The 24,350-nt window shown below is 42.4% G+C and overlaps 1 protein-coding gene across 1 annotated transcript in view; it reads left to right on the top strand.

Annotated features, from left to right (window-relative positions):
- LOC129761451 (uncharacterized) overlaps nucleotides 1-24,350 on the top strand; it is a 114,427-nt gene that overhangs the window by 34,956 nt on the left and 55,121 nt on the right. Inside the window, exons 4-6 of the mRNA XM_055759173.1 lie at nucleotides 13,053-15,471; nucleotides 21,812-22,009; nucleotides 22,064-22,339. Coding sequence (XP_055615148.1) covers nucleotides 13,053-15,471; nucleotides 21,812-22,009; nucleotides 22,064-22,339 — 2,893 coding nt within the window. The remainder of the gene's footprint in view (nucleotides 1-13,052; nucleotides 15,472-21,811; nucleotides 22,010-22,063; nucleotides 22,340-24,350) is intronic.

Raw genomic sequence — 24,350 nt, forward strand, 5'->3', positions numbered from 1 at the left:
CGACGAACCCAATGGAGCGTCTCATTTTGAGGAAAAACATTCTCGGATTTTAACAGCGGTCATTAAGACTACCGATGCGCCGTAGCAGAGTGGATTGTGGATTGGAAATCGTCGTCATCATCATCATAACGTGGCAATAAAACATTCACGAGCACTTTGTCTCAAGACGACCATTGTTCCTCGCCAGCTCTCTGGCGAAAACATTTATTCGTTCCTTGCCGAGAGCGGAAAAGACGCAAAGGCGCATTGGTCGACGGGACGCGGAAGCATTCGGAGAGGTAATGGAGCCGAAAATTATATGGTCAGAACGAATCGAACGAAAGATATAGTTTCTGGAGGTCTGAGGCTGAACCATGTTTGTTAGGGTGCCCGTCAAAACATGACATTGATATTGATTTGTAGAATAGAAAGCTGCACTGTTCTGTTAAATTCAATAAAACAAAACATCATCATTACAGAAACCGAGGAAAAATGTAACAAGCGTTTTGAAAAATACAATGGTCTTATTTTATTATAAATCATGGCAACACAAATCTCACAAGCTTTGCTTGAAAACCAGGGCGCTTACCTGCCAAACAGTTTTCCAAACTTCACGATAAGTTGCACACCGTTTACGTCCTTTATCGAATAAATTGATCACGATTCCTTGCGTTTCGCACTGTTTCCATATGTCCTGCACAACACCAACTGATATAGCGTACTTCGTGGCAACTTTCCGGTAGGAAACACCCTATCTTCGATAGTTCATCTAGAAATTTCAGATTTTAGGTGAACTCTGCTTAGGTGAACTTGAGGTGAACTTTTGTTCCATCACTAAATGGACCTTGCTTTGAGCTGACATTAAGACACAAATCCCAGAATAGTTGCTACATTTTCTCTCAGTGTAATAATTTTTCCACCGACAAACACATTTTTGAAGGAGCAGCACCAAGGAGTCCGGATTTACTGTTCAGTTTATACAGTTTAAAATATATATTTTTTTAATACCTATTTTGTTATCATGATGACGAAGAAAAACTAAAATATTATTTTTGAGGGGTTATTCGATACAATTAGGCAGTGCTGCCAAAAATTATTGCTAATTCCAACCGTATTTCGATTGACAAAATCAAGCCTATTTTGTTCGGTAATAGATTGAAAATCCCCATAAACGAGAAACTAAACAACACCACAGCTTTATGAATGAACATACACCCACAACCTAAACGTAAACCCCCACTTGTTCCGGATATTGATTCACCCGGCATCGAATCTTGGCTGCGACCAATAAATGACCCGAATGGTTCGAACGGGATGATAAATGGGGCACTCTGTGTTTTTGGGAAGCCACAATTAGGTGTCGCTTTCGGCGGCTAGTTAATCAAGGTTTTCTTTTTTCCGCGACTTTTGTCGAGCTCGTTTGTTGGGTCGCACCTTTCTTCCACTGCACGACGGGGTTGACGACCGACGGCATCCGAAAGTGTTCACAATTTTGTTAACACCATTCACTTAGCCACGTTTTCGGCACCTCCTCGGTGCGTGTTCTGGTGCGTAAGTGTGTGGTTGTATACGTTTAGTGGGAGTGTCACCATGTGGCTCACGGATCACCGATCTCTCTGTACGCAGCGGTGGCGTTGTACTGTTTATAATTAACCGGGGGAAATAATATGCGCTTGGTGTGAAGTGAAACAGAGCTCCCCCCGGTTTACGGAGAGCGGGGCGCGGCTGGTAAAACATATTGCTTACGTGCGATGGCCTTCGCGAGAAGATTACGGTGAAAGTGACGAGCAGGTGGTGGGATGCGCTGGATTATAAATTGGATATAAATGTCCGGCGTCTTGTTTCACGTACAAAGAGACAGAGAGAGCGCGGGGGCAACGCGCACATGACGAATAATGACAGGTGGTAAAATGGCGCCCGGTGAGACATGGGTATTCGAGTGTGTGTCATGTCAAAATTGACTGTAACTGTGCCGCGGAAGGTGACTTGGGCTACGTGGGTGGCGCTTGACGAAAAATTCCATGCTTGTATGACTTTGGATCACAGCATAACTTGATTGAATCAAAACAAAGGGAAGCTTCGCATTCTAAGCGTTTCTGTGTGTCGCCCCAAAGACACTCTCCCGTAGTGAAAATATTTTGATCTAGACGTTCAAACAGACTGTCCGCAGGCAACCGACAAGAACCCGTAATCGGATTTAATCCTTTGTTTGCCTATTTTCTGTGGTGTCTTTCGGGGAAATTCTTTCTAGACTTCTTTTCTAACGGAAACTCGGAGTTAATTATAGCTATGCACGCATATCCGAGCATCATCACGCCCCCTTCCCTCGGATCCTCATCCTCGGATCCGTCGTCGCATACCACAAAATTTTCCCATTCTCTTTACCTATTCACCTTTTTTCTTGTATCTGTTGAAACTCGATCAAGCAACGGTGTTCACCACGGCGCTCCGATATCCCATTTGTGGCCAGAGCTCACCGCTGAGCCGCTCCAAGTTTCCGCGACGGCATTCGTCAATGCCGCGGCGTCGGCGAAGAGCTCGATTCCCGCCGTGAGCCGTGCGCCTCGAATTGCAACGATCGTAGCAGCGTCTTTCTTCATTGTCACTAGCTATCACTCACGATCACTCGGGGGCTACAAAAACGTGTAGTGTAAAACGCACGACACACCCAACGACTTGAAGTGAGTTGAGTTAAATTGAAAGATTGAAAATTTTACTTTTTATTGGTCCACATTTGTAGTCGCGCCACACACCTCCGCGCCTCTCGCGCCCTTGCACCCGCGATCCACCGAAAGCATCGGTGATCGATCTAAAAATATTTGCTTTACCCCGTCAAGTACCTTTGTGTTGTTTTTCTCGATTTTTTTCCTCGGTGTATGCGTCTTTCTTTTTTGGCTTTTCCTACAATTTACGACCGATCGCGGCCGATTTTCGGAAGCGACCGTGACGATTCGATTCGACGCAAGAAAATGGAGAAACGGTTTGCTAATCAAGTTTCGAACGTAAGTCACGATTGGATCCTTCGGTTGTCAATTTCCGGAGGCAGAAAAAAAACTAAACTTAACAAATAGCTTCAAATGTGCTCTTTTGCCACCGCCGGACTCATCAGCTCTCGCGGTGTTATTCGAAAAATTTCAATTTTCGCACACCCCCATTCCGGACCGGAGTGTGAAAAAGTCATTTTTCTTCCCACCGTCCACTCCAGCTCCCACAAGGCCCGGGTTCGAGTAATTGTACAGCCCGGAATGTGACTGTCTAATTACAAAATAGAAGCGTGACCGAACCGAGAGCGAAGAATGCCACCGCCGCCGCTGGCTGCTACTGGTGTTGAACGATGGCAACTTCCAGCTTCTAGCCTCTGTGGTAGTAGTTCGTGGTTCGCTCGCGAGATCGAGGAGGAATTTTTTCATTAGCATTTGGCGGTTCTTATTTCTCATGTGCATGTGTTCCCCCCTCGGAAACGGAAAGAAGAGGGAGTTCCGCCGCGGGGAACACTAATCATTAAGTGCATCATCTTGTTTTTCTTCGGTTGGCCGGGAATTTCTGAGGAACGCGCATTGATAATACGAACGCGACAGTAGCAAAACATACACACAGGTACTCGGTGGTCTGATGCGCACTTGAGGACCCTGTTGATACACACATTCGGCGGTCGGTCGGTTGGTCGAGGATGGAAGCAAAACAATGCTCTAAATAGGTCGTACCGAAAGTATTCAGATGCGCAATCATGTGCGAAAAATTAACCATGAACGGCGGTCGCTCAACTGAGGAACTCTCGCTCGTGATAACCTAAAGGTTTGAGGCTGTGTGCGTTCGATTTGCCTCGCAATCAAATCATTCTCGGAGTCTTTGTTTACAACTTTCCATCAATAAATGACTTTGCTGTGTTTATCGCGTGCGAGCTCCCTCTGCTAGTGTAAATATTTCCTGTATATTTTACTGACAAATTACCGATGAGTCAGCAGAGAGACACCGTTTCACAGGAAATTCGGAAACCTTATCAGCGTGTTGCTCTTCCCGTGGGTGGTCCTTGTTGACGGTGCACCTCAATGGCAGAAACAGAAAACCCGTACCAAGATGGCCGTCGTCACACCGGCCATGAGTCTTCGTCGTACTCGTCTTCGTCTTCGGATGACTCAGGTTCTCTCCATCGATTCAGTACGAAAGGAACGAACCGAAAAAAGATAAAGATGAAAATTAATGTATCCTTGGAAGTGAATCAGACCTTTTCTTCTCGTGTGCCTTTATTTATCAGACATCTTTCGAGAACACATGAAGACACCAATACAGCGACGAAGGAGAACGACCGATCGACCATGTGTGTCTGAGAGAAGAATGCCCGTTTTTTTGTGTTTTCTTCCCGACCGAACTTATGGTTGCCGCCGCGCAGAACTCGTCGTACTCTGTAAGTGGATCAACCGTGTGAGGGTTCCTCCTGCCACAATCGAATGGATGGAAGGAAACGAAGCGATAAATAAATCACTCAATAATAAATTAAAAATGGAAAATCATTAACTTCGCCGAGCTCTTCGCTCGCCTGGTTAGCTCGACGGTGTGAAATACGATCGGGCCAATATCGAACCATTGGCGGATTGACGGTGTGTACATCGATCAAAGATGGCAACCACCACTTGTATCGGACTAACCATGGCCACAAGAGCTCTACCGAACACGAAAGCCAATAATTAAAATTAATCAACTTCGGCGCGATCGAGCATGGCCATTGAATCGTCGGATTCTTGGGTTGTATTCGAAGCCATACCGGGACGCACGATGAGGTCATCGAACGAAAATTCCCTTCAATTAAAACGCGACATGCCCGGCTGGGGTAGCAATTTAATTCAATCAAACGCTCACACGGCCGTAGAATGTGCGGCGGAAACGAGAGAGGAGCAGCAGCAGTTTCCAAAGGTACGCCGCCATTTTGGTGTTCCGAGAGTGTCCGGTGGCGATGACTAAACAAACGAAGAATGGCAGCATGGGCTCCGCAACAACAACAATAACAGCGCAAAAATAAACGCCGTGATGGGGTTTCAGTTAATTAGACGAATGGCTTTTTAATTGGTGATCACTGCAAGAGATGTGCCGGCGGTGCTGCGGTTGCTACGGATTCCCATTGTGCCGCTGTCGAGGAAGATCTCGCATTCGCACGCATTATGGACAGGGTTGCCAATAATATTTTTCAATAAACTGGAAGAGGGCTTCTCAAAAAACTTGTTCCTTTCAAACCGCTTTATATTGAGAATATGTTTTCACCACACGCGCTACGCGCATAGCGTATTACATTCGGAGATATAAACCAGGGGTTAGACATCAATTGAATATAGGCTACCCAAAATCAAAATCAATATGGCGTCATTTGTTTACCAACATATCATTTGCGAGGGTTGAAATCGTTAAAATCACGGAGATAGTAAAAATAAAGAAAAATGCATGCATGCTGACTGTATGAGCGATTTTCATATGTTTAACTGTTTAACTGGATCGAGAAAAACAAATTGAAAGAATTCAATTAATACTGGAACATTGACAGCCATGATTATGAAAGTTTGAACCAAAAACTGAGGAAACAAAATGGATCAAGCTGACCACAAGAGCGCAACCAATGTAATGTGAGAATCGAGACGATGGGTGTATTTTTTGTTTTGTTATCGTTGGTTTTTTATATCGTTTTGCCCAAAGGTTTCTGGCCATTTCACCTTCACAATTCATTGGAGATGACGACGCGCGATGGCGCGGCAACAATTTTTCATTCGTATGGTCTCCTCCAGTCCAACGGCAAAAAAGGGGAGAGTTGTTTGTTGCCTTCAGGCCAGATCATGGTTGTTGCTGCACACACAACAGAAGGGATAGAGTACAACGTAATGGCCGAAACGGATTGTTTATATATTAATAAATATTTTTTTACGATTATTGTTATGGTTGTCATTTCTGAAGTTCTCCGTTACTTTTCGCTTGACGTGTCCTGTTTGTCCGATTGATTTACTGCAGACCAGGCCAACTTGATTGAACTGTGTCAACAATACACCTAGGGCCGTTTGCTCGACCACTCCTTCATTGGCTCACCAAAAAATGATGGCTCAAGCCTTCGGGGATTTTTTTTTCTCTCGGAGCCTCCTCCCTCCGTCTTTCCGCTTTGTAGGCAACCAATTGGCTCTTTTTATGTTTATTATTTACACACCGCCACTTACTCGTGTGTACGCATGGTTTTTTTTCTCCTCGTACCCTGAACAATGTTATCAGTCCGTTATCGCTCTTCCCCTCAATCGCAACACACTCCTCACTCACTCCTTCCTGTACTATGCCGAGCAGAAATTGACGGATCCTATCCGCCCACACAACACTCGCGATATAAGTGTGTCCAGGCAGTTTTGTTGTTGTTGTTGTTTATTTTACCACCATCGAGCAGACCGCAGCAGCAGAGGGTTCCCCCGTCGATCGCGTCCGAGTTTACTCCAGTTCATTCGGCAAGCCAGAGTGATATATTTGATTGGCTCATGCTGCGCGCTCGCATTGCACAATAATAGCACCACTGGATATGCTCGATGTTTCCGCAATGGTTTGGGGATTTTCGGGCGGTAAGCAGCTTGCACAAGAATCCCCGGTAAGATAAAAAAATTAAGATGAGATGGATGTCAGTCAAAATGCTATTAACGTAAACTTTATACACTTTTTATCAACTCATTTAACACTTATGGGTAAATACCCATTGTTCATTTTTCTCACAAAAAAGTCCTCAGTAATATATGATATGCAAGGTCCGTCAATTTAGACGCATACGTCAATTTGACAGTGAAGTCGGCTCGCAGAATGGAGAGGTGACAAAGCCCGCTCGTCCATGCAATTCATAAATATTGAAAAAATAATATTGCACAAAAAGTACCGTAGACGAAGTAGTTTTTCAGAACCCCACTTTACCCACGCTCTCAAAAACACCATTTCCCAATTAAATTTCAAATTGTGCTATGCAGCACCTTTCGCAGAGCGGCAGCGGAAATTCTGAACCTAATCGGTTGTGTGGTGACGATGCCAGCCACAGCAACCGCTGCGGAACAAAATTTCACCTTCAGTTTTCCATTGAAGAATACTGCTTTCATCGTTCCACATCCGGTTTGAAATGTGCTGCATTTTGACGCCACTTTTAACTCGGTAACAACAGGCGAATTCACAAACACACTCCTAAGTTCTCTCCTGGCAAAAAAATATAAAAAATTCGTTTTTAATTACTTCAGATATTACTTTAGAATGCATCGAAATCACTGAAAAGACTCTTTAGTAGACAGAGTTATCAAAAGGGACGCTTATTCACGTGGTTTTATGGAAGAAATTGAAGGTGGTGGATTCATGAATGATTCCACAATACACAAGCTGGTCATGTGTCGCAATGTGTTTCCTTATGTCTATGTACATATTGCGCTATACATCGCGAATGCTATTTCTCGGCTGTTTGGCAATTGACACACTCGATCTCAAGCAATTATGTTTCGTTTCCCCAACACCATCATTTCACACTTCTTAACCACCAGAATCTACCTTTGGCAATGCATAAAAATAACAACAATACGTTTTGCATGTGATGCAAAAGTACAAAAGCACTCACCACCAGATGGCATGAAAACGCGATGATTCAAGCGCTATACTACCCTTAGTGTTATTAATGCTTTGGTCCTATTCTACAAAAACTGCACATAATCGATAAAAATTGTAATTTGCTCCCCAAAATTATGAGTTTTATTCTATTTAAAATTTCAAAACATAAGGGCATTTACTCCTTCTGTCCAATTTGCTAGAACAAATTTCCTCTTTTTTTAATAGTATAGGTTTTTAACAATTTTTGGATGCTTGCGGAGCGTTGGAGCCCATTTTATTGAGCGGAGCTTAGGCATGCTTGGTGGGCAATTTTGGCACAAAATTAATATCGTTGTTGTCACAACTTTTCGAGCATGCTTCTTTTAACAATCTTTTTAATGTATTTCAACTTTTATAGTTACAGAAGAGGTGTAGGTAGCGCTAGCTTCTTCACACTCGCAAATCGCCTGCCAGAATACACCATTCAATTAGGATTTGGTGCCTTCTGCACTTTGTGAATATATAGTCCTGAACGTTTCACCGTTTTATGGACAAAACGAACTAACAATTTGCTGTTTCTAGTGCTGGGCACGTTTGACGGCCGTTCGAATTCTGCCAAAACTTTTTCGATAATTTTGGAGTTCAGCGGGTTTGGGTTTCGGCGATTTCTTTTCTTTCATACGAACGTTGGATGTTCCTTGAAGGTTTATATAAGCTATACTACAATTCTTACCGATGAATCAATGGGAGAACTTCTGGATTTCCGTTAAAAGTGCGCAAATTGTTTGCAAGTGATTTGCTGTTTCGATTGTAAGTACTGTATGAATAGCTATGAAGCTTGACTAATTCTACTCACAGTTTCGTTTTTTTATTCACACTGTTATAAAGAAACGGACAAATTTGTGTAAACCAACTTTATCGCGAACCCCCTCCATTCTCGAATCACAAGACTAGTGGACCGTCCAGTCCGCTTCCAGGTTATTCAGTCGATATCCTGGCAGTAGAAACCTCCTCCCTCATTTTCAAACTGCAGTCATCTATTACTATTTTAAAAAATTTCTTCCACTGTTTCTTCACTGTTGCACTGTTACGATAAGGGTAAGTATTTCAGTTGTGGAGTTTTTTTTTCAATTTTCAGTGCCGTTTTATAACCGCACGCTTCTCGGATTTTTCGTCATCAGATAAGCAATCAAAATGTCTTGTTCATTAGGTCCTTAAATCGTTCTTTTTGAACTGTCGATTTGTAAATTTATATTCAAGCTAGTCAGATATATTACTTTAAAATACTAACTAGAAATTAGCTGGTGTCATAATTTGGTCAGCCCGAATAGTCTGCAAGTCTGTGAATCTGTTACATACCAGAATCAATCTTTTTGAAATGAGGTATACTCAAATTGTATTTCCAACACGAACTGACGGCGAAATAATTTCTATCACATTATTCACATTATGATGCTTGCTTTTCGTTTGAACTTCATCCACTATGAAAGCTCTAAACGCACCTCAAGTTATTTCTTTGGTCCTTCTTGAACGCAAGTCCCATTTCATCGCTCTCCTGGCAGCACTGGATCAATATTTGACAATTGTTCATATTTATGTGTCGCATTTGAATGGTAAACAGTTTTAAAACATTTCTCTAGTAATCTATTTATTTGTGTTTGGTGCTTTTCGATCCATGGAAATGTCGAATTTCTTCGAAATGTTGGAGACCCGTGTGCGCTTGTCGCAGGAACATATATATCTGAAAGATGTCGCAATCCAACGGAAAGTTAGTGCCCAAACAAGTAAATAACTATAGATTCTGCTTGATAGTGTTCAATGTTCTGTCTGTCCACAGGAATTTACTAGAAAATAGCTTAAGCTGATATGCATGTTGTTCGAAATCGCTCTTAATATTAATATACTTTGATTTAAAAGGATGTACCGGTAGGTCAACTTGTCCTATTAGCTCTGAATCTCGGAACATTTACTAGAAATTTAAATTATTTGCAACCTTCAGCTGTTTCAGAATTCCGAATGCTACACCGGACAATTTTCCAATTAACAAAATCATTCGCAAACGAACAAAGTGAACTGCCGAGAGGTTGTCCCTGGAGTATCCCCACATCGCTTAGTTTCCGCCCCACCCCAGAGCGTCACTTTGATTTACCTTAGCCATTAATGATCACGTTCTCTTTGTTGAAAATACACCCTCCATCAGCTGCCGCCGCCGCCGTCGTCGAGCGGATCGAAGAACCCCTGGCCGGCAGGTGAAACGAGCAATATCCACGGCACTTTTCATGCCTCATGGATTTGTTTTATTTTTGAAAAAACATTCGCGCCCGGCAAAGAAATGAACACGTGACACACCATATTCCGGAGAAGAAAACGACGGAGCAGCACACGTATGTTTTGTCTCGCAGCGCTAGCGCGGCTGGAGCATATTTTTACCTCGCCAGGTTTTTCTGTTCACCGCTCCGACTCGAGATTGCATCATTGGGGATTGTGAAGTTGGAAATAATGTGAAATCATTGCGCGATCCTGACCCTCGCCCTCCTCGGCCAATAAAAAACATGTACCATTGGGCTTGTTTAATTTACATCATAAAAATTGTACGTGTAAAAACAAAAATATTTTGATTGCAAACGGAAATTACCGACGCATTTGCTGGCGCGTGTGTTGTGGTAGTTTGTGAAAGGCAGCGATTTTTTTTATTATTGAATTTTTATTACGTTTTCCCGTCCATTTGGTGATCGTCGCCATGAACACATCGGCGAAAGAGTACTGCTGCTGCTGCTGCGTATCACACACAGGCTCCGCATGAAATTCTCATCAATCGATTGCGAACACGTCGGTTTTCCATTCCTCCGGTGGTGCACCTCTTGAAATCTTTCAAAACAAATCACTTTTTATAAATAAACTGATCTCACTCTATTACGTTGCGTTTCGCGCGGTTCTCGCGCCCGTTCCGATTTTTGTTTTCTCTAATCAGGGCTACAAGGGGAACTAATTCAACTAGCGCTCGACTCATTCATGCCTATATACGAGTTCACGCACACATACTTCAATAAAACTAACGTTCGCTGAGTTCTTTTGGCAGAAGTTGCAAGCCGATATCTATAGTTTCCTTCACCGTTTGAAACCCTTATTTCGCTCAGTACCCACATTGGTGACCCGCAACGTCATAATAAAAAATGTTCATGGATTCTACGTGTTGGTATGATGATTCGTCGTTTTTAAACAAATCTCGAAGCTAACCTAAAAATGTCGATTGCAAACGATGTCATTCAAATTGCTACAATCGTTGCAGTGAAACTACCAGATTTCTGCAAGAATGACCCCCCGATGTGGTTAGCGCTGGTCGAAGCTCAATCCACCCTAGCTAGGATTCTCAGCGACGGAACCAGATTCTACCATATCATCGCAAACGTAGATTCTTCCGTCATCTGTCACATTGCGGATCTGGTAACAAATCCACTAGCAGAAACCTGATACAGTGCTGTAAAAGAACGGTTTATTACCCGATTTGTCTGGGGGATTTGCGGCCAACTCATTTACTTTCGAAAATGCGTGAATTGGCAACTGGTTTCGGTGTGGATAATAATTCGCTCAAAATTCTATTTGTTCAGCGTCTTCCTGAGCTGTTATGATGGAACCATGAATAAACTCGCCGAAATGGCCAATAAAATCGTTGACACTGTGAACATAACTAATTCAGCTGTTGTCGCTAAACCAGAGGAAACTGCTGATACTGATCTCAATGAACAGATCGATGTTCTGGCCGAAATTCGTCGTTTGAAAACATCCTGAAGACGAGACCGCTCAGTTACACGGTTCCGCTGCTCATCTACTGCTGAGTCGTCGAAAAAAGGCTGTTGGTATCATGCAGAATACGGACGAAACGCCAACCGGTGTCGCAAACCATTTATTTCCGGAACAAAAAACTAGATTCTTTCTCACCGATAACGGCGGAGGTGGAAAACGGATCAAAAAGCCACTGACTTATTATATATGATCGTACAAACAACACAATATTTTTCATTGATGCTGGCTCAAACGTTTCCTTACTGCCAGCCAGCAAGCTGTGGCCAAACAGACACCGGAGCAGCAAGATCGCGCTAAAACACGAGCTCGAAAGCTATATGAGCGTATTTTGAACAATCCCAACCAGTGCGTTCTCATGGATGACGAAACATACGTTAAAGAAGATTCCAGAACGCTGCCGGGACCTATATTTTATACCAAATCGATTGGAGAGAGCGTACCATTAGCGGATACAATTGTTGCGATGGAAAAATTAGGCCAAAAAGTGCTCGTTTGGCAAGCCATTTGCACATGTGGCATGCGATCGTCAACTTTTTTCACAAAAGGAACTATAAATGCTCAAATTTATGGGTGTGTTAAAAAGTTCGGGAGCACTATTGAACCACAGGTTTGTGGAATGCAACCTTCAGATTTCTTCGCTCAGTTGTTCAATTCAAAATTCAAAAATCAGATTTGAATAACCTCAAAAATAGGTCAAAGATGCCTAACATAAAACAAACCATTTTCTCAAAAGCCTTATTTGAAACGAATTATCCCTATGACTACATTGGAATTTTAAAGCACTTTATTTATTTTCGAAGAATCAGCTGATTGGCTTAGCAATCAATAAGTAACAAGCATATAGCTCAATACCACTTCGTTTAGCCGGAAAAGAATTATTTACACTCAAAGCAGGAATAGATTCCTCCTCGGAATAACCCAGCGTAAATAACACCCCCTCCCCAACTTCCGACATTTGAAATCATTGGTCGATAGCGGCATTCGTGAGCATTCGATAATAGAACTGTTGCTTTTACCGAAAAACGGGGCTCATTTCAGTCCGGCGGCAGAAAAGAAATGGGATTGGGAGAGAAGAGCATGGTGTTTGGCGATCAAGCGAGATCATTTTCATGCCACATCGGAATCACAACTTAATGGATTTCTTCCTCTTCTCCTTCTTCTTGTTGAATTATAGAGACTTTAAACGTTTGCAGTTCATTCGTCTCTAATCCTGAGAAGGGCTCTCGGGGACAACTCAATCCAAACATTTTCTCCACCTGCCTTGACAAAGACACTTTCTTGTTGTTCGACGCTCCTCAGCAAAGATTAAATGATGTTCTTGAAATGGATTTCCGAGCAAGCACCAGAATCATCGATCGATTGTGACATTAATTCTCAAATGTTTCCGAACAAACATACCATGTTTTTATGTTTAGCGTATGTATAACATGGTAAAGAATGTCAATCAGTAAAAAAGTAGATTTTGGTTAGGTTGACGCTTCATATGTGGGCAATATATGTGTACTACATGTTTATATCCGAAAAATGGGAAGTGAGAAATCAAATATATAATGATATAACATTATTAGAAAATATTCAATAAAATTTCAAAACAAAATTTTGCGAACAACCGGTCGATAGTTCTAGTGTTAAATGCTTTCGTTTTCGAAACGAAATTATAACTCTTCCCCTCTTTTTTCTCTCTCTTTTCCCATTCGCAGTGCTGCAAAGTGTGCCACAAGCAATTCGCCAACGTGTACCGCCTCCAGCGCCACATGATCTCCCACGAGGAGTCGACGCTGCTTCGTAAATTCAAATGCACATCCTGTGATAAGGCGTTCAAATTCAAGCATCACCTGAAAGAGCACGTGCGCATCCACTCGGGGGAGAAACCGTTCGCGTGCAACAATTGCGGCAAGCGGTTCTCCCACTCCGGGTCCTACTCGAGCCACATGACGTCGAAAAAGTGCATCAGCATGGGACTCAAACTGAACAACAACAACAACAACAACAATAGCAGCAATGTTGCGAACCATAACAACAACGGTAACAGTCCCAAGAGTGGTCGTCGATCTGGATCTGGATACCTGCCTGGGGGTAGTCCTGAGACGGTTGGTTTCAGCAGTGGAGGTCAGTTATTACCTGGTGGTGGAAGTGGCGCTTCCTGCTCGAATACCAATGGTGGTGGACCGAACGCGAATGCGTTCCTCCCCATGCTCCCGAAGTATCCGCCAAGCTATGAAGCCATGAATGCTGCCTTCCTGGCTTCATTTCAGAATCCGTTCTACCCGATGGCTGCCATGAATCCAGCCTGGGTAGGGGGTATGGATGGCTTCCTGCTGAAGCAGCAGGCCCTTATAGCAGCATTCAACCCCAAAGCGCATAGCGCAGCGGTAAAGTCTCCAAGTGTGCATTCGAGCGCGGAAGATATGATCGAGGAAGTGATCGAAGACGGCAACGAGGAAGAGGAACCGCGACTTGTGATGGACGTTGACGATGAACAGGATGAGGACTCGGATAAGAAAGACATCAAAGTCGATGACGACGAGGATGAGGATGAGGAGCTTGAACGGAACGAACGGCATGCAACTCCGCCATCTCCGCGGGTAGAGAGCACCCAACATCGGCAGCAACAGCTTCCTGCGGAAGCGTCTACTTCCGACAACGACTATCGTAACATCTTGGACGATATGAAGCAGAAGATCCTCGATGTGGCGCATCGAATGTCTGCCGGCGATCAAATAACGACTCACAGACAACCCAGCCCAGCGGTCAATGTCGAGAGCATACCGATCAAAATCGAACGACCAGAGTCGACCTCTCCCGAGCTCAACATCGATAGTGATCATCAGAGTTCTGCGTCGATGCGATCAGCTTCACCTGAGGTTCAAATCAAGCGGGAAATGAGAGATGATGACGAGGTGGAGAAGCCCACGGAACAAACACCGTCGTCGCCTGTCCTTCAGTGTCAACAGTGCAAAGCAACTTTCAATCATCAAACCGAGCTGGTACAGCACGAACAAGTGCTGTGTCAATCGTTGATGGGTCAAAACCAAATGGTGGCGGCGGCGGCGTCGGCTTCCCATGCTTATCTTCCCATGAACAGCTGCAGTGAAGACGACGGGGATTTCGATGGTTCCAAGTCGGCTTCCGAGCGTAGCGGCGGAAAGGTTCGCGTGCGCACTGCCATTTCGGAAGAGCAACAGAATGAACTGAAGAAGTATTTCGCGCTAAACAACAAGCCCAATCGGGAAGAATTCCAGCTGATTGCGAAACGGGTTGGGATGGAGGCACGTGTGGTACAGGTTTGGTTCCAAAACAATCGCTCCCGGGAGCGGAAGATGGGTGGTGGTGGCAATCTAGCGAATGCGAGATTACTGATTGCAAGTGAAATGCCCGGATCCCCGCCGAATGGCGCTTCCGTGGGAACACCAGCGGTGACACCCCGAGCTATGGAAACCGATCAACCGCTGGATCTATCGATCAAAAAGACCGATTCCATCCCGTCAAGCTCACCCCGATATGGCACTGCCCCTGCGACCCAACAACACGATTCCGCAGCTTTGCTGGACGAAGCAATGAATCTCAGCGTGAAGTCATCCCGCAGTTCGACGCCGTACAAAGGTTTCTATCCCGGTTGTTACAATCAGTTTGCCACAGAAGCGACAAGTCGGCAGACTCCTTCACCAGAGGCTGCGCCTCGTCAGCACCAAATTCGTCCTGCGGCGGTGCCCACAAGCTATCCACCATTGGCATCGGCGACGAGCAACGGTTTCGTCGGGATGGACCGACTCCTGCAGCAGTTCTCCCCCGAGATGGCCCGAGCCCCCATCCGTGCCGATAGCCTCAGTCCGGGCTCGGAGAAACGAGCCTGGCGTGACCTGGAGCAGTACGAAGCTGCCATGAAGCTACACCACAGTCAGACCTCGGTTCCGTACGACGACCAGAAGCTGTTCCAGATGCAGTCGATGCTGAACGTTCCCAAGCGGGTGCTTTACTCGGCGGCGGCAGCAGCAGCAGCTGTCGCTGCCAACACCGGCAAGGAGTTGCCCGATGCCGAGGGCCAGTATGTGTGCGACCAGTGCGATAAAGCGTTCAGCAAACACAGCTCACTGCAGCGGCACAAGTATGAACATTCAGGTGAGTTTGATTTATATTTGTCTTTTTTCCCTGTTGCCTTCATTCATCTCGAACCCGACGCTCGGCGCCGTTGTTCGGAAACTGGAGCACGACCTCCGACTAGCGATAAGCACTGACCTAAGCTAGTTCGTCGTTCGCCGCGAGTAAGCGCGCGCGCGCTCCTTTTTGCGTCCCGATTAGCGTCACGAACGACGAGGATTGATTGTAGACAAGCATTTGTATTAGCAGCAGCATTTCAAGCATCGTTTTTGTTTTCGACGATTTCTCGCAATTCGCATTCACACACACATACAATTGCTGCTATCAGCTCCGCGAGGCTGATCTCACCTGTTGTCATTTCTTTTGTTTGCGTCATTCATTTTTATTGATAGGGGTTGGAAAAATAATGGACAGGAATTACCGTCGCGCGGAGCTTTTTTTCGACACTCTTTTTGAAATGTTTTTCTAATCAAGACTCGGTAGAACATTTTTTATAGTTATCTTGGAGATGTTCAAATATCAATCGAATTTGGTAAAAAAAAATTTGGATAATCTTTGATATGTTTTGTTGGTTTTTTACGTTATGTTACGGTCAGGGTAATCGATCCCAGTAGTGGATTTCATGGCTGATCTAAAGTTCTACACCGATTCACATCAGCAATTAAACGGATTAGATTTGGGGTGAATCTCATGAATGTCTCGATTTCTGACAACTCACTGTGATTTGCCATTCGCCGACTTCGTCGTGGAACTGGAAGACAAGCACTTTGAGTTTGAGTCTGAAGACTTTTCTGGACACGGAGAATAATAAACGAACAATCAATGATCATGGTTTGTCCAAAAAATGATCATGGTTTGTCCGGTTTTAGAAATCACCATTTTTGAATTAAATCATCCGAATTCTCAAGTAGGTGTTGCGTTTATCATTGCTTGAGTTTACTGTCATCATATTGATCCATTCAAAATTTTGGCTTTCTTCAGAATATTCCATTTTCATGGGCATTTTAAAAGTGTTCACCTCAATACACTCAACATAGAGAAACTTTATTTCTGCTATGCGCGAAGGACACAATAAACAAACTTCAGCGCGCCAAGCGGTTGCCATAGAAACCATGTGGACAAAACATTATTGAATTGGACAACTCATGATCAGAATTGAGTTCATCAAGTTGCGTTAATTTAATGGTTTAGCTATGTAAATCTGATACAAATGGTGTGCAAGAATGATGTTTACAATATTTGTAAGTGTTATAATCCAGAAAATGTCTGAATACGTGCGAAATAATCATCTGGTGATCGATTAAAAGTTAGTTCGAATGAGGGGCGCATTGACACCAATAAATGGTGTATTTTATAATCCTTTAGAACATGTGATTCCGTAAAAATATACTATAAAACTGCTGTAAATCATGAAAAAGAACAAATTTATTTATATGTTTTGAAACATTCGAATACCTTTTTGACAAAGATGTGTTGAATTGGAGCATTCAAAAAAGTGGACAAACCATGATCACATTTTCGACTGGACAAACCAAAATCATTTACCTTACTGTCTTTCCTGGAGCAACATCAGGTGGATCGCATATTTCGACGCACTTGACAAGCTGCACCTACTCAAATTCTCACTGTTTGGTGGATGCGAAACAGCAAAAATTGTGTTATAGTGGCTCCCAAATATATGAATACTCCGGAACAAAAGCCAATTGAGGAATATTAGCCAAGTGTGAAGCACATATCGAAGAACTGCAATTGTGGAATTGTAGGGTGGAACTGCGATTGTTCAGTTCAATTTCAAGCGGGAATAGAATTTGACAGCAACTCAAGTGCCAAAATGATGGACCGTGTATGAAGAAAAGTTTGAGCAATGGTCTATGGTAAAATGGGAGACTGAAACAATGGTCGTACAATAGTCATAATACCTACGAATGTACACACTTATCCCCCTATTCACACGGTACCTGTTTTACGCGATTTCGCTTTTACATGGTTTACAAATTAATCAACCTGTACTCGCGCGCAGAATCATAACTCGTATAATCGCGCATGGTGTCGTAGACCGTTCGTGTCTCTGTAATATGGCTATTGAGTACTCTTCAGGCGTTATGTAATCGTTCGCTAACTGGTCCTGGTTAAAATTTGCTATGAGAGGCATTCGAATGTAATTTGAAATGTTATGTAAATTGACATTATTGTCGCATTACAAAAACATTAATTAAATTACAAAAACATAATTTCCTCAAATTTTATTTCGGGCCTGATCACGAGCATCACTTCACGGTGAAAACGAAATGATTTGTATACAAGCTTATATGCACTTCATTTAGGCCCTGATTCTCGAATACACTGCACGGTGGAAACGAAATAAACGGCACGCCATTGAACTACGTTTTACGAGTTAGTGAAGTGTCGAAGATAATGATGAGTTTTCAGGCAGAATGAGCACTTTTCAAATAAAAAATCACTAATGAAAATTAACTTCTTCGTATCAAACTGGTATTCAAGGTGAATGGAAGACTTTGTTTTCTTCATGTGGTATAATAATCTCATACAAAAATTTCATCTGAAGATAATTTGATATTATAATGATAAGTTTAGTGGGAAACTAATCTCGTATCCAGATGTCGACACCGTACCGTTGTCATCGCGAATACGTTTCATTCCGTTTCCACCGTGAAGTGTATTCGTAGTGTATTCGAGAATCAGGCCCTTAGTTTTCACCGTGAAGTGATGTTCGTGATCAGGCCCTTCATACCTGTTGTCGCACTCAATGCGAAACTTTCATTGGAATCCTTCTGTTTATCCAATTTCTTAATCAACGCAAATCAAACAATTCATTGAAGTTCCCCTCGAATTTATTTGACGTTTTACTTGCTGGACCAGTTAAAACGCGAATGTCGATAACTGGTCTTCCCTTTTCGCTCAGTTAGCGAATGTTTACTGTATTGACGTAGGACTACGTCTTTCATTTCTATACTGGGGTGTATGTTGAAAGTTTCGAAAACGAAAGCGTTACGCCGGAGAACGAGATTTTAAGCAGTAATAGCTCCAAAACAACTGAACGAAATGGTATGATATACACTTCATTCGAAAGGTAAAATGTCTACGCGTTCAATGCTTGTTACTTTTTAATCCAGAAACTTGTTTCAATAGCCTTAAAATTGCTTTCAAAACAGACTATTGAAATCACTCCAATCGGTATATAAGCGAGTGCCGCTCGGAAATCCGCTCAGTTGTGATTGTGCAACGATGAAGGTGCCATCGCTGGAATAAATGGGTGTTACCCTTACACAGACTTCAAAATCATGGAGCCTGGCGAAATTGGTATTGCAAATAAGATGCAATCAGTGGGTACTTTTGTACTCGTTTGTGCTTTTGCAAATCGGAATGTTTCCTAACACAGATTTCAGAACCATGGAACCTGGGAAAATCGGCATGGCAAAATAGGTACAAGCAGCGGGTACTTTTGTACTCGTTTGCGTTTTTGCAAATTGGAATGTTTCCCTAACACAGATTTCAAAACCATGGAGCCTGGGGAAACTGGAATTGCAAAATAAATGTTAGTTGTAAGTATATTTTACTCGTTTGCGTTTCTGCAAATCGAAATATATCCCTAACACGGATTTCAAAACCATGGAACGTGGGAAATTGGCATTGCAAATGAGATGCAAGCTGGGAGTACTTTTGTACTCGCTTGCATTTTTGCAAACCGGAATGTGTTTTCCCAACACAGATTCCGAAACCAATACGTTGGGAAAATCGGCATTGCAGATCTTGGCAGTATTTTTATACTCCCATGCATTTTTACACTCCGGGATTCGTTTTGCTAACACGTTCTACAAAAGCGGGTACAACTTCTATGCATACCGTTTGATGATTAGGCAAAATGTTGATAAGTATTTGCTGTGATAACCACTACCATAATGCATGAATTGACCTAAATTGGGATTTGTTTGCAGTTGAATTCGTAAGTTGTGTCAATCGTTCACTAGTTTAATCAATAATTTAATCAATACATACAAAAGATAGCTCTGCACAGCAGCGATATCGTACCCAATGCAGAACATCCGAGAGGCGATTATTGCTAATTGAAAAAACACAAATAATTACTAAGCCAATACTAGTCCTACGCCAACCTTGCGGTTATATCATAGGTATAACCCATCCATAGTTTTTATTTAACACTAGATTGCCCAAACAAGTCATTTTGACTGCTTTTTAATTTCAATTAACACGTTGAGCCCAGCGTCGGTCCCTAGGGTACAGTTTGTTTTCGGATGTTTTACAAAATGTGACTACTTTCTAGTCGAATCTCTGTTTTCTATTGATACAATAAGTATATTCGGGAGCTGGGACCGACACTGATATTGTGCATACGCTCTTGATGCGCGCTGAATGGATAGGGGAGCAAGAAAAAACCGGGGCCCAACGTGTTAAAAAATAATTATGACACAATCTCTTAAAAAGTTGCGACGTTAATAAATAAGTTGTACAAAAAAAACTCATTGATACGTTTATTAATAAGTTGTACAGAAAGTGACAACTTTTTTAGAAATTATGTCATAATGTGTCATCATAATTTTTCTAGTTGAAATTGAGATGCTGTCAAAATGTCTTGCTTGGGCAATCTAGTGCTAAAGAAAAGGAAATACAGTATGCAATATAAGGTTAGCCACCCCCAGTGAAAAATGAAATTTCTTCCGAAAAACCGACCATAAAATCGAAACACGTTTAATTGTTGTTAATTTTATTATTATTTATGTAAAAACAAGGCCAATTCATGCGAGTTCAAAATAAATAAAAGAAGTAAAAAAACTTTCTAAGTTAAACGGTTTCATTGAGATTAAACATAACAATGTACTAAAAGCTAGAAAATAATCAAGCAAGTCGCAGTTATTTTATTACTTTATTACTTTATTAATATTACTTACTTTATTAATCTAAGGTATTGATGAGATTAACATGAAATCGTGGGACATATTATGGAATCGTTAACTGTGGATGATATTTTCGTTTCATCAATGTCCTAGATTAATAAAGTAAGGGGTGTGATAACTGCTAACTGCGACTTGCCTAATTATTTAGGCAACGTTCCAACTGTACTTTAAGGAACTCAACATTTTCAACGCAGTAAAAATTGAACTCGTTGTGCAAAACTCAAAGCCATGTAAACAATATTTGATTGACAGCTATCGACACTTTACGATTGAGCAATAAAAAAAAGGGCTGTCGCCGTCGACAATTTAGAGCACCTCAAGCCATCTTACCTTAAGCGGAACGAGTTAAGTTGCACACCCAACAAAAAATGCGCAGCAACGCATCTAGCTCTTGGTGACCATTCAGTGACCAACAATTCGCCCCAAATCTGATTTGTTTTACCAACGAGGGGCGGTTGGTGAGTGACACCCGCTGCAAGATGGTGTTAGTAAGCATTGCCAGGTGTGTTTCATCCTTACCGCTGGTTTTTGCATGAAAGTTTACTGTCCTTAATACCATTTCCGAATCGATAAGGTTTCCGCACTCTAGCGCATACAAAGACTGCTGGCAGGCAAGGCAGCATACCGGAGACAGTCCGTAGTGCCTTGCTGTAAATTGGTGCCATTGATGATCGATATTATATACGATTGTGATTATGCAAAAGTTATATAATTTAATGGTTCATGTGTTGTCTCCGGCCAAACACGCTGGTTCAAGACAGCTGTTGATGATCGTTTTGACAACCCGTGGACGTAACTTTTAAAAAAACTGAAAATTCACGTATTGTCTCGCAAAAACATTCTCACCAAACATCGGTTACGGCTGAAGACGCACGCTGCTCGCAATACTTTTTTGCGGTGGAAAAGTTGCTTACTAAAGTAAAATCAATGTCAATAACTGAGGGGCTTAGAATGAAAGGGGTGTAAGTGATTTAATCGATTTCTCTACATCGACTCTCTCTTTTTGGTCATAACTTAGCTGCAAATACATTCCCAGCTGTATTTGACAATGCGGAAGACAGGTCAAGCCTCTTCTATCGGATTCTATAGCAAACTCAAATTGGAACGTTTTTGCAGTTGAGTTATTAACTGAAGAAAAAGTTGATGAAGAGAAATCGATCAAGTCACTTACACCCCTTGCATTCTAAGCCCCTCAACTATTTGTTCAGAAGGGCATTTGGAGATACATGCTAGGAAAGTTGGGTGAAGTAAAGCATATGACACTTTTAGGAATTATTTGGTGAAGGCTTGAAGTAATGCCGATCCAAGTCGTGCGGCTTCTGATGATTCCGAAAAACATTTGCTGATCCGGTTTATCAGATTCAATTTTCCTCAATTTCACACAAAAAGATCAAATTTTATCATCTTCCGTTTTTCTCCATCCCCAGGTCAGAGGCCCTACAAATGCGTCGAGTGTCCAAAGGCATTCAAACACAAGCATCATCTGACCGAGCACAAGCGGCTCCACAGCGGCGAGAAACCATTCCAGTGTGGCAAGTGTCTCAAGCGGTTCTCCCACTCGGGCTCGTACAGCCAGCACATGAACCACCGCTACTCGTACTGCAAGCCCTACAGGGAGGATAAATAAAATGAGGACCAGGGACGGGAAGTTCCGTCCCCGACCATCGGATATCCGCCAGCAAACGCCTCCTCTTCCTCCTCCCTGTCGCATCATCATCCGCAGCACCGACCAGGGCGGCGTGGTCGGCGGGTGGGAGCCGGAGCCGGCTCGTTGGCATTCTCCGGTCATCCACACTCTCAACCTCATCCGCCGCCACCGCCTCCGCCTCCTTCCGCTCTAGGTATCGCACCACCACCCACGGGACAGTTCCAATCATCACCACTGCCGGTTTCGTACTTCGATCGGCGACTGCTGATGGACAGCTATCTCAACACGAGCTTCCTAACCTACGGCGGTGGCATTGGCGGAGTGCACTGAGAGGAGATCGATCTGCCGGAAGTTGTACATATGCAATGAATTGCTGTTCCGCGCGGAGGTTTCCGGAAGGTTTCAGGGCCCTCTCACTAGTTAATGTTGATTATTGGTTAGTTCATTGAGTTCGTGGTCTTTTTGGAACGCAAGCATACACACACAGGTATAAGTGAACAACGAAAAAGTCGTACTTAAAATTGAAGTCAATACGTGCGCAACGTGAAAAAAACAAATCCCAGTGGATAACAGCTGGACTCTGGCGCCGTGCGCGGCGCATTTGTAGGAGAAGCCATGCATTTAAGCAACAGCAAAAAAACGAAACCCTTTCATCATGAGAGCGATCCCAGCAACGATAGGCGGTCACTTCTCACAAGAGGAGAACTTCTTAAGAAAGCAACTTGAATCTCATTCCCTAAGGTTTATTTGTGTAGAGTCTAAAACTTAATCTGTTGAACATTTTCTGGATTACTTATTTTACCTAACTTTTAAGTGATTTAGCGTTTAAGCAATGTGGGTAATTCGTCCACATGACCTGTAAAATACTCTTGTGAATTCAGTTGCCATTATATACGGGAAATCGTATTGAATTTGTGTAAAACTTACTCTAAACGCACACACACCATTTTACATTAAAGGCTGGGTCTAGCAATTTCTGTTTTTTAAATTATTATTATCATTTCGCTTCCGCAATCTATCGAACTACCTTAAAGTGAAACGAAGATGGGAAAAGTACCCGGAAGAAGAGGAAAAATATACGCATTTTGGACCACACGGTGTTAACAAGACAATACAATAAAAAAAAAGTAACTTTAACCTGTAAATGTATTAATAACTAACGTTTCAAGTTTTCTCTTTAAAAAAACGCTTTCACCAATTTTTCCCCTCACTGTTTTCTCCAAACAAACAAAAACAAAGGCATAAACTCCTCAGCAGCCGGTTACATCGAACAAAGCAGGCTTGTTCTATTTTTCTCACTATATACATATAAATATAAGCATAAGAAAAAAAACTGAACAAACCACGCGGAAAACGTCACGTGCGTGGGAAATACGTTTCGGAGTCGAACCCTGCCACCAAAGCCTACTTCGAACAGCACTCATACATACACTCCCTCTCTCATGGTTTCAATCAATGAAGAAAAAAAACTCGCAACAACGGTCGCGAAGTGAGCTTCGACCGTGGGAGGGATCGAAGGCTCCTAATAATTTTCCTGCGTGTGGCGTATGTACAGAATATGGTTAGTTATATATCCCTCAGAATGGGCAAGACAAAAAAAAGTATGTTTGTAAATATTTGAACATGGCCGAATAGTAAAGTGTGTGGTGGAAACACGGTGTAGTATAATTGACTTATCCTATATCTGTAAAATATAATCTTAAGGATGTATCATAGAAAACAAATCTGTAAGACGTATTTGTCGTACGATGCCCGTTAAACATGAAAACGTGAAACATCGAGTTGTATTGTAATCTTTTTTTACAATAAAACATATATAAATTACACAGCAGTAAAAAGAAAGGAAACAAATGTGACTACAAGGAAACAGCAGAACGAACGAACAACGAAACTGTTGATTTAGTAAACGTATTGCCGTCGTACGCGGCGTGAACAAGTGTCTTTTGAATTAATATTAACTTGAATTGCTATTTTTATTATTACTACTACACATTATTTAGCCTTATTTAGTTATTGAATTATTACTTAAGAAAACAAAAACTCTAATGAGAAAAATGTAAGAAAGTATATTTAATAATAATGTACTGTTAAATATTTCTACGAATAACCATAACTTTGAAAATTTAACATTAAAAGATTGTCACCAACAAAAACTTAACAGATAACCATTCCAGTAAAAAAAAAACTAAAGAAAAGAAGGTTAGCAAAGAAACTGATTGACGACGGGAAGATTCTCGATGATAGCATTAAACATTCTCTTTCGGAAGCATGAAACTGAAATCTATCGACATTAGGCAAATTACACAATACTAAAACTC

Source organism: Toxorhynchites rutilus, chromosome 1 (assembly GCF_029784135.1).
Source record: "Toxorhynchites rutilus septentrionalis strain SRP chromosome 1, ASM2978413v1, whole genome shotgun sequence".
Lineage (NCBI taxonomy): Eukaryota > Metazoa > Arthropoda > Insecta > Diptera > Culicidae > Toxorhynchites > Toxorhynchites rutilus.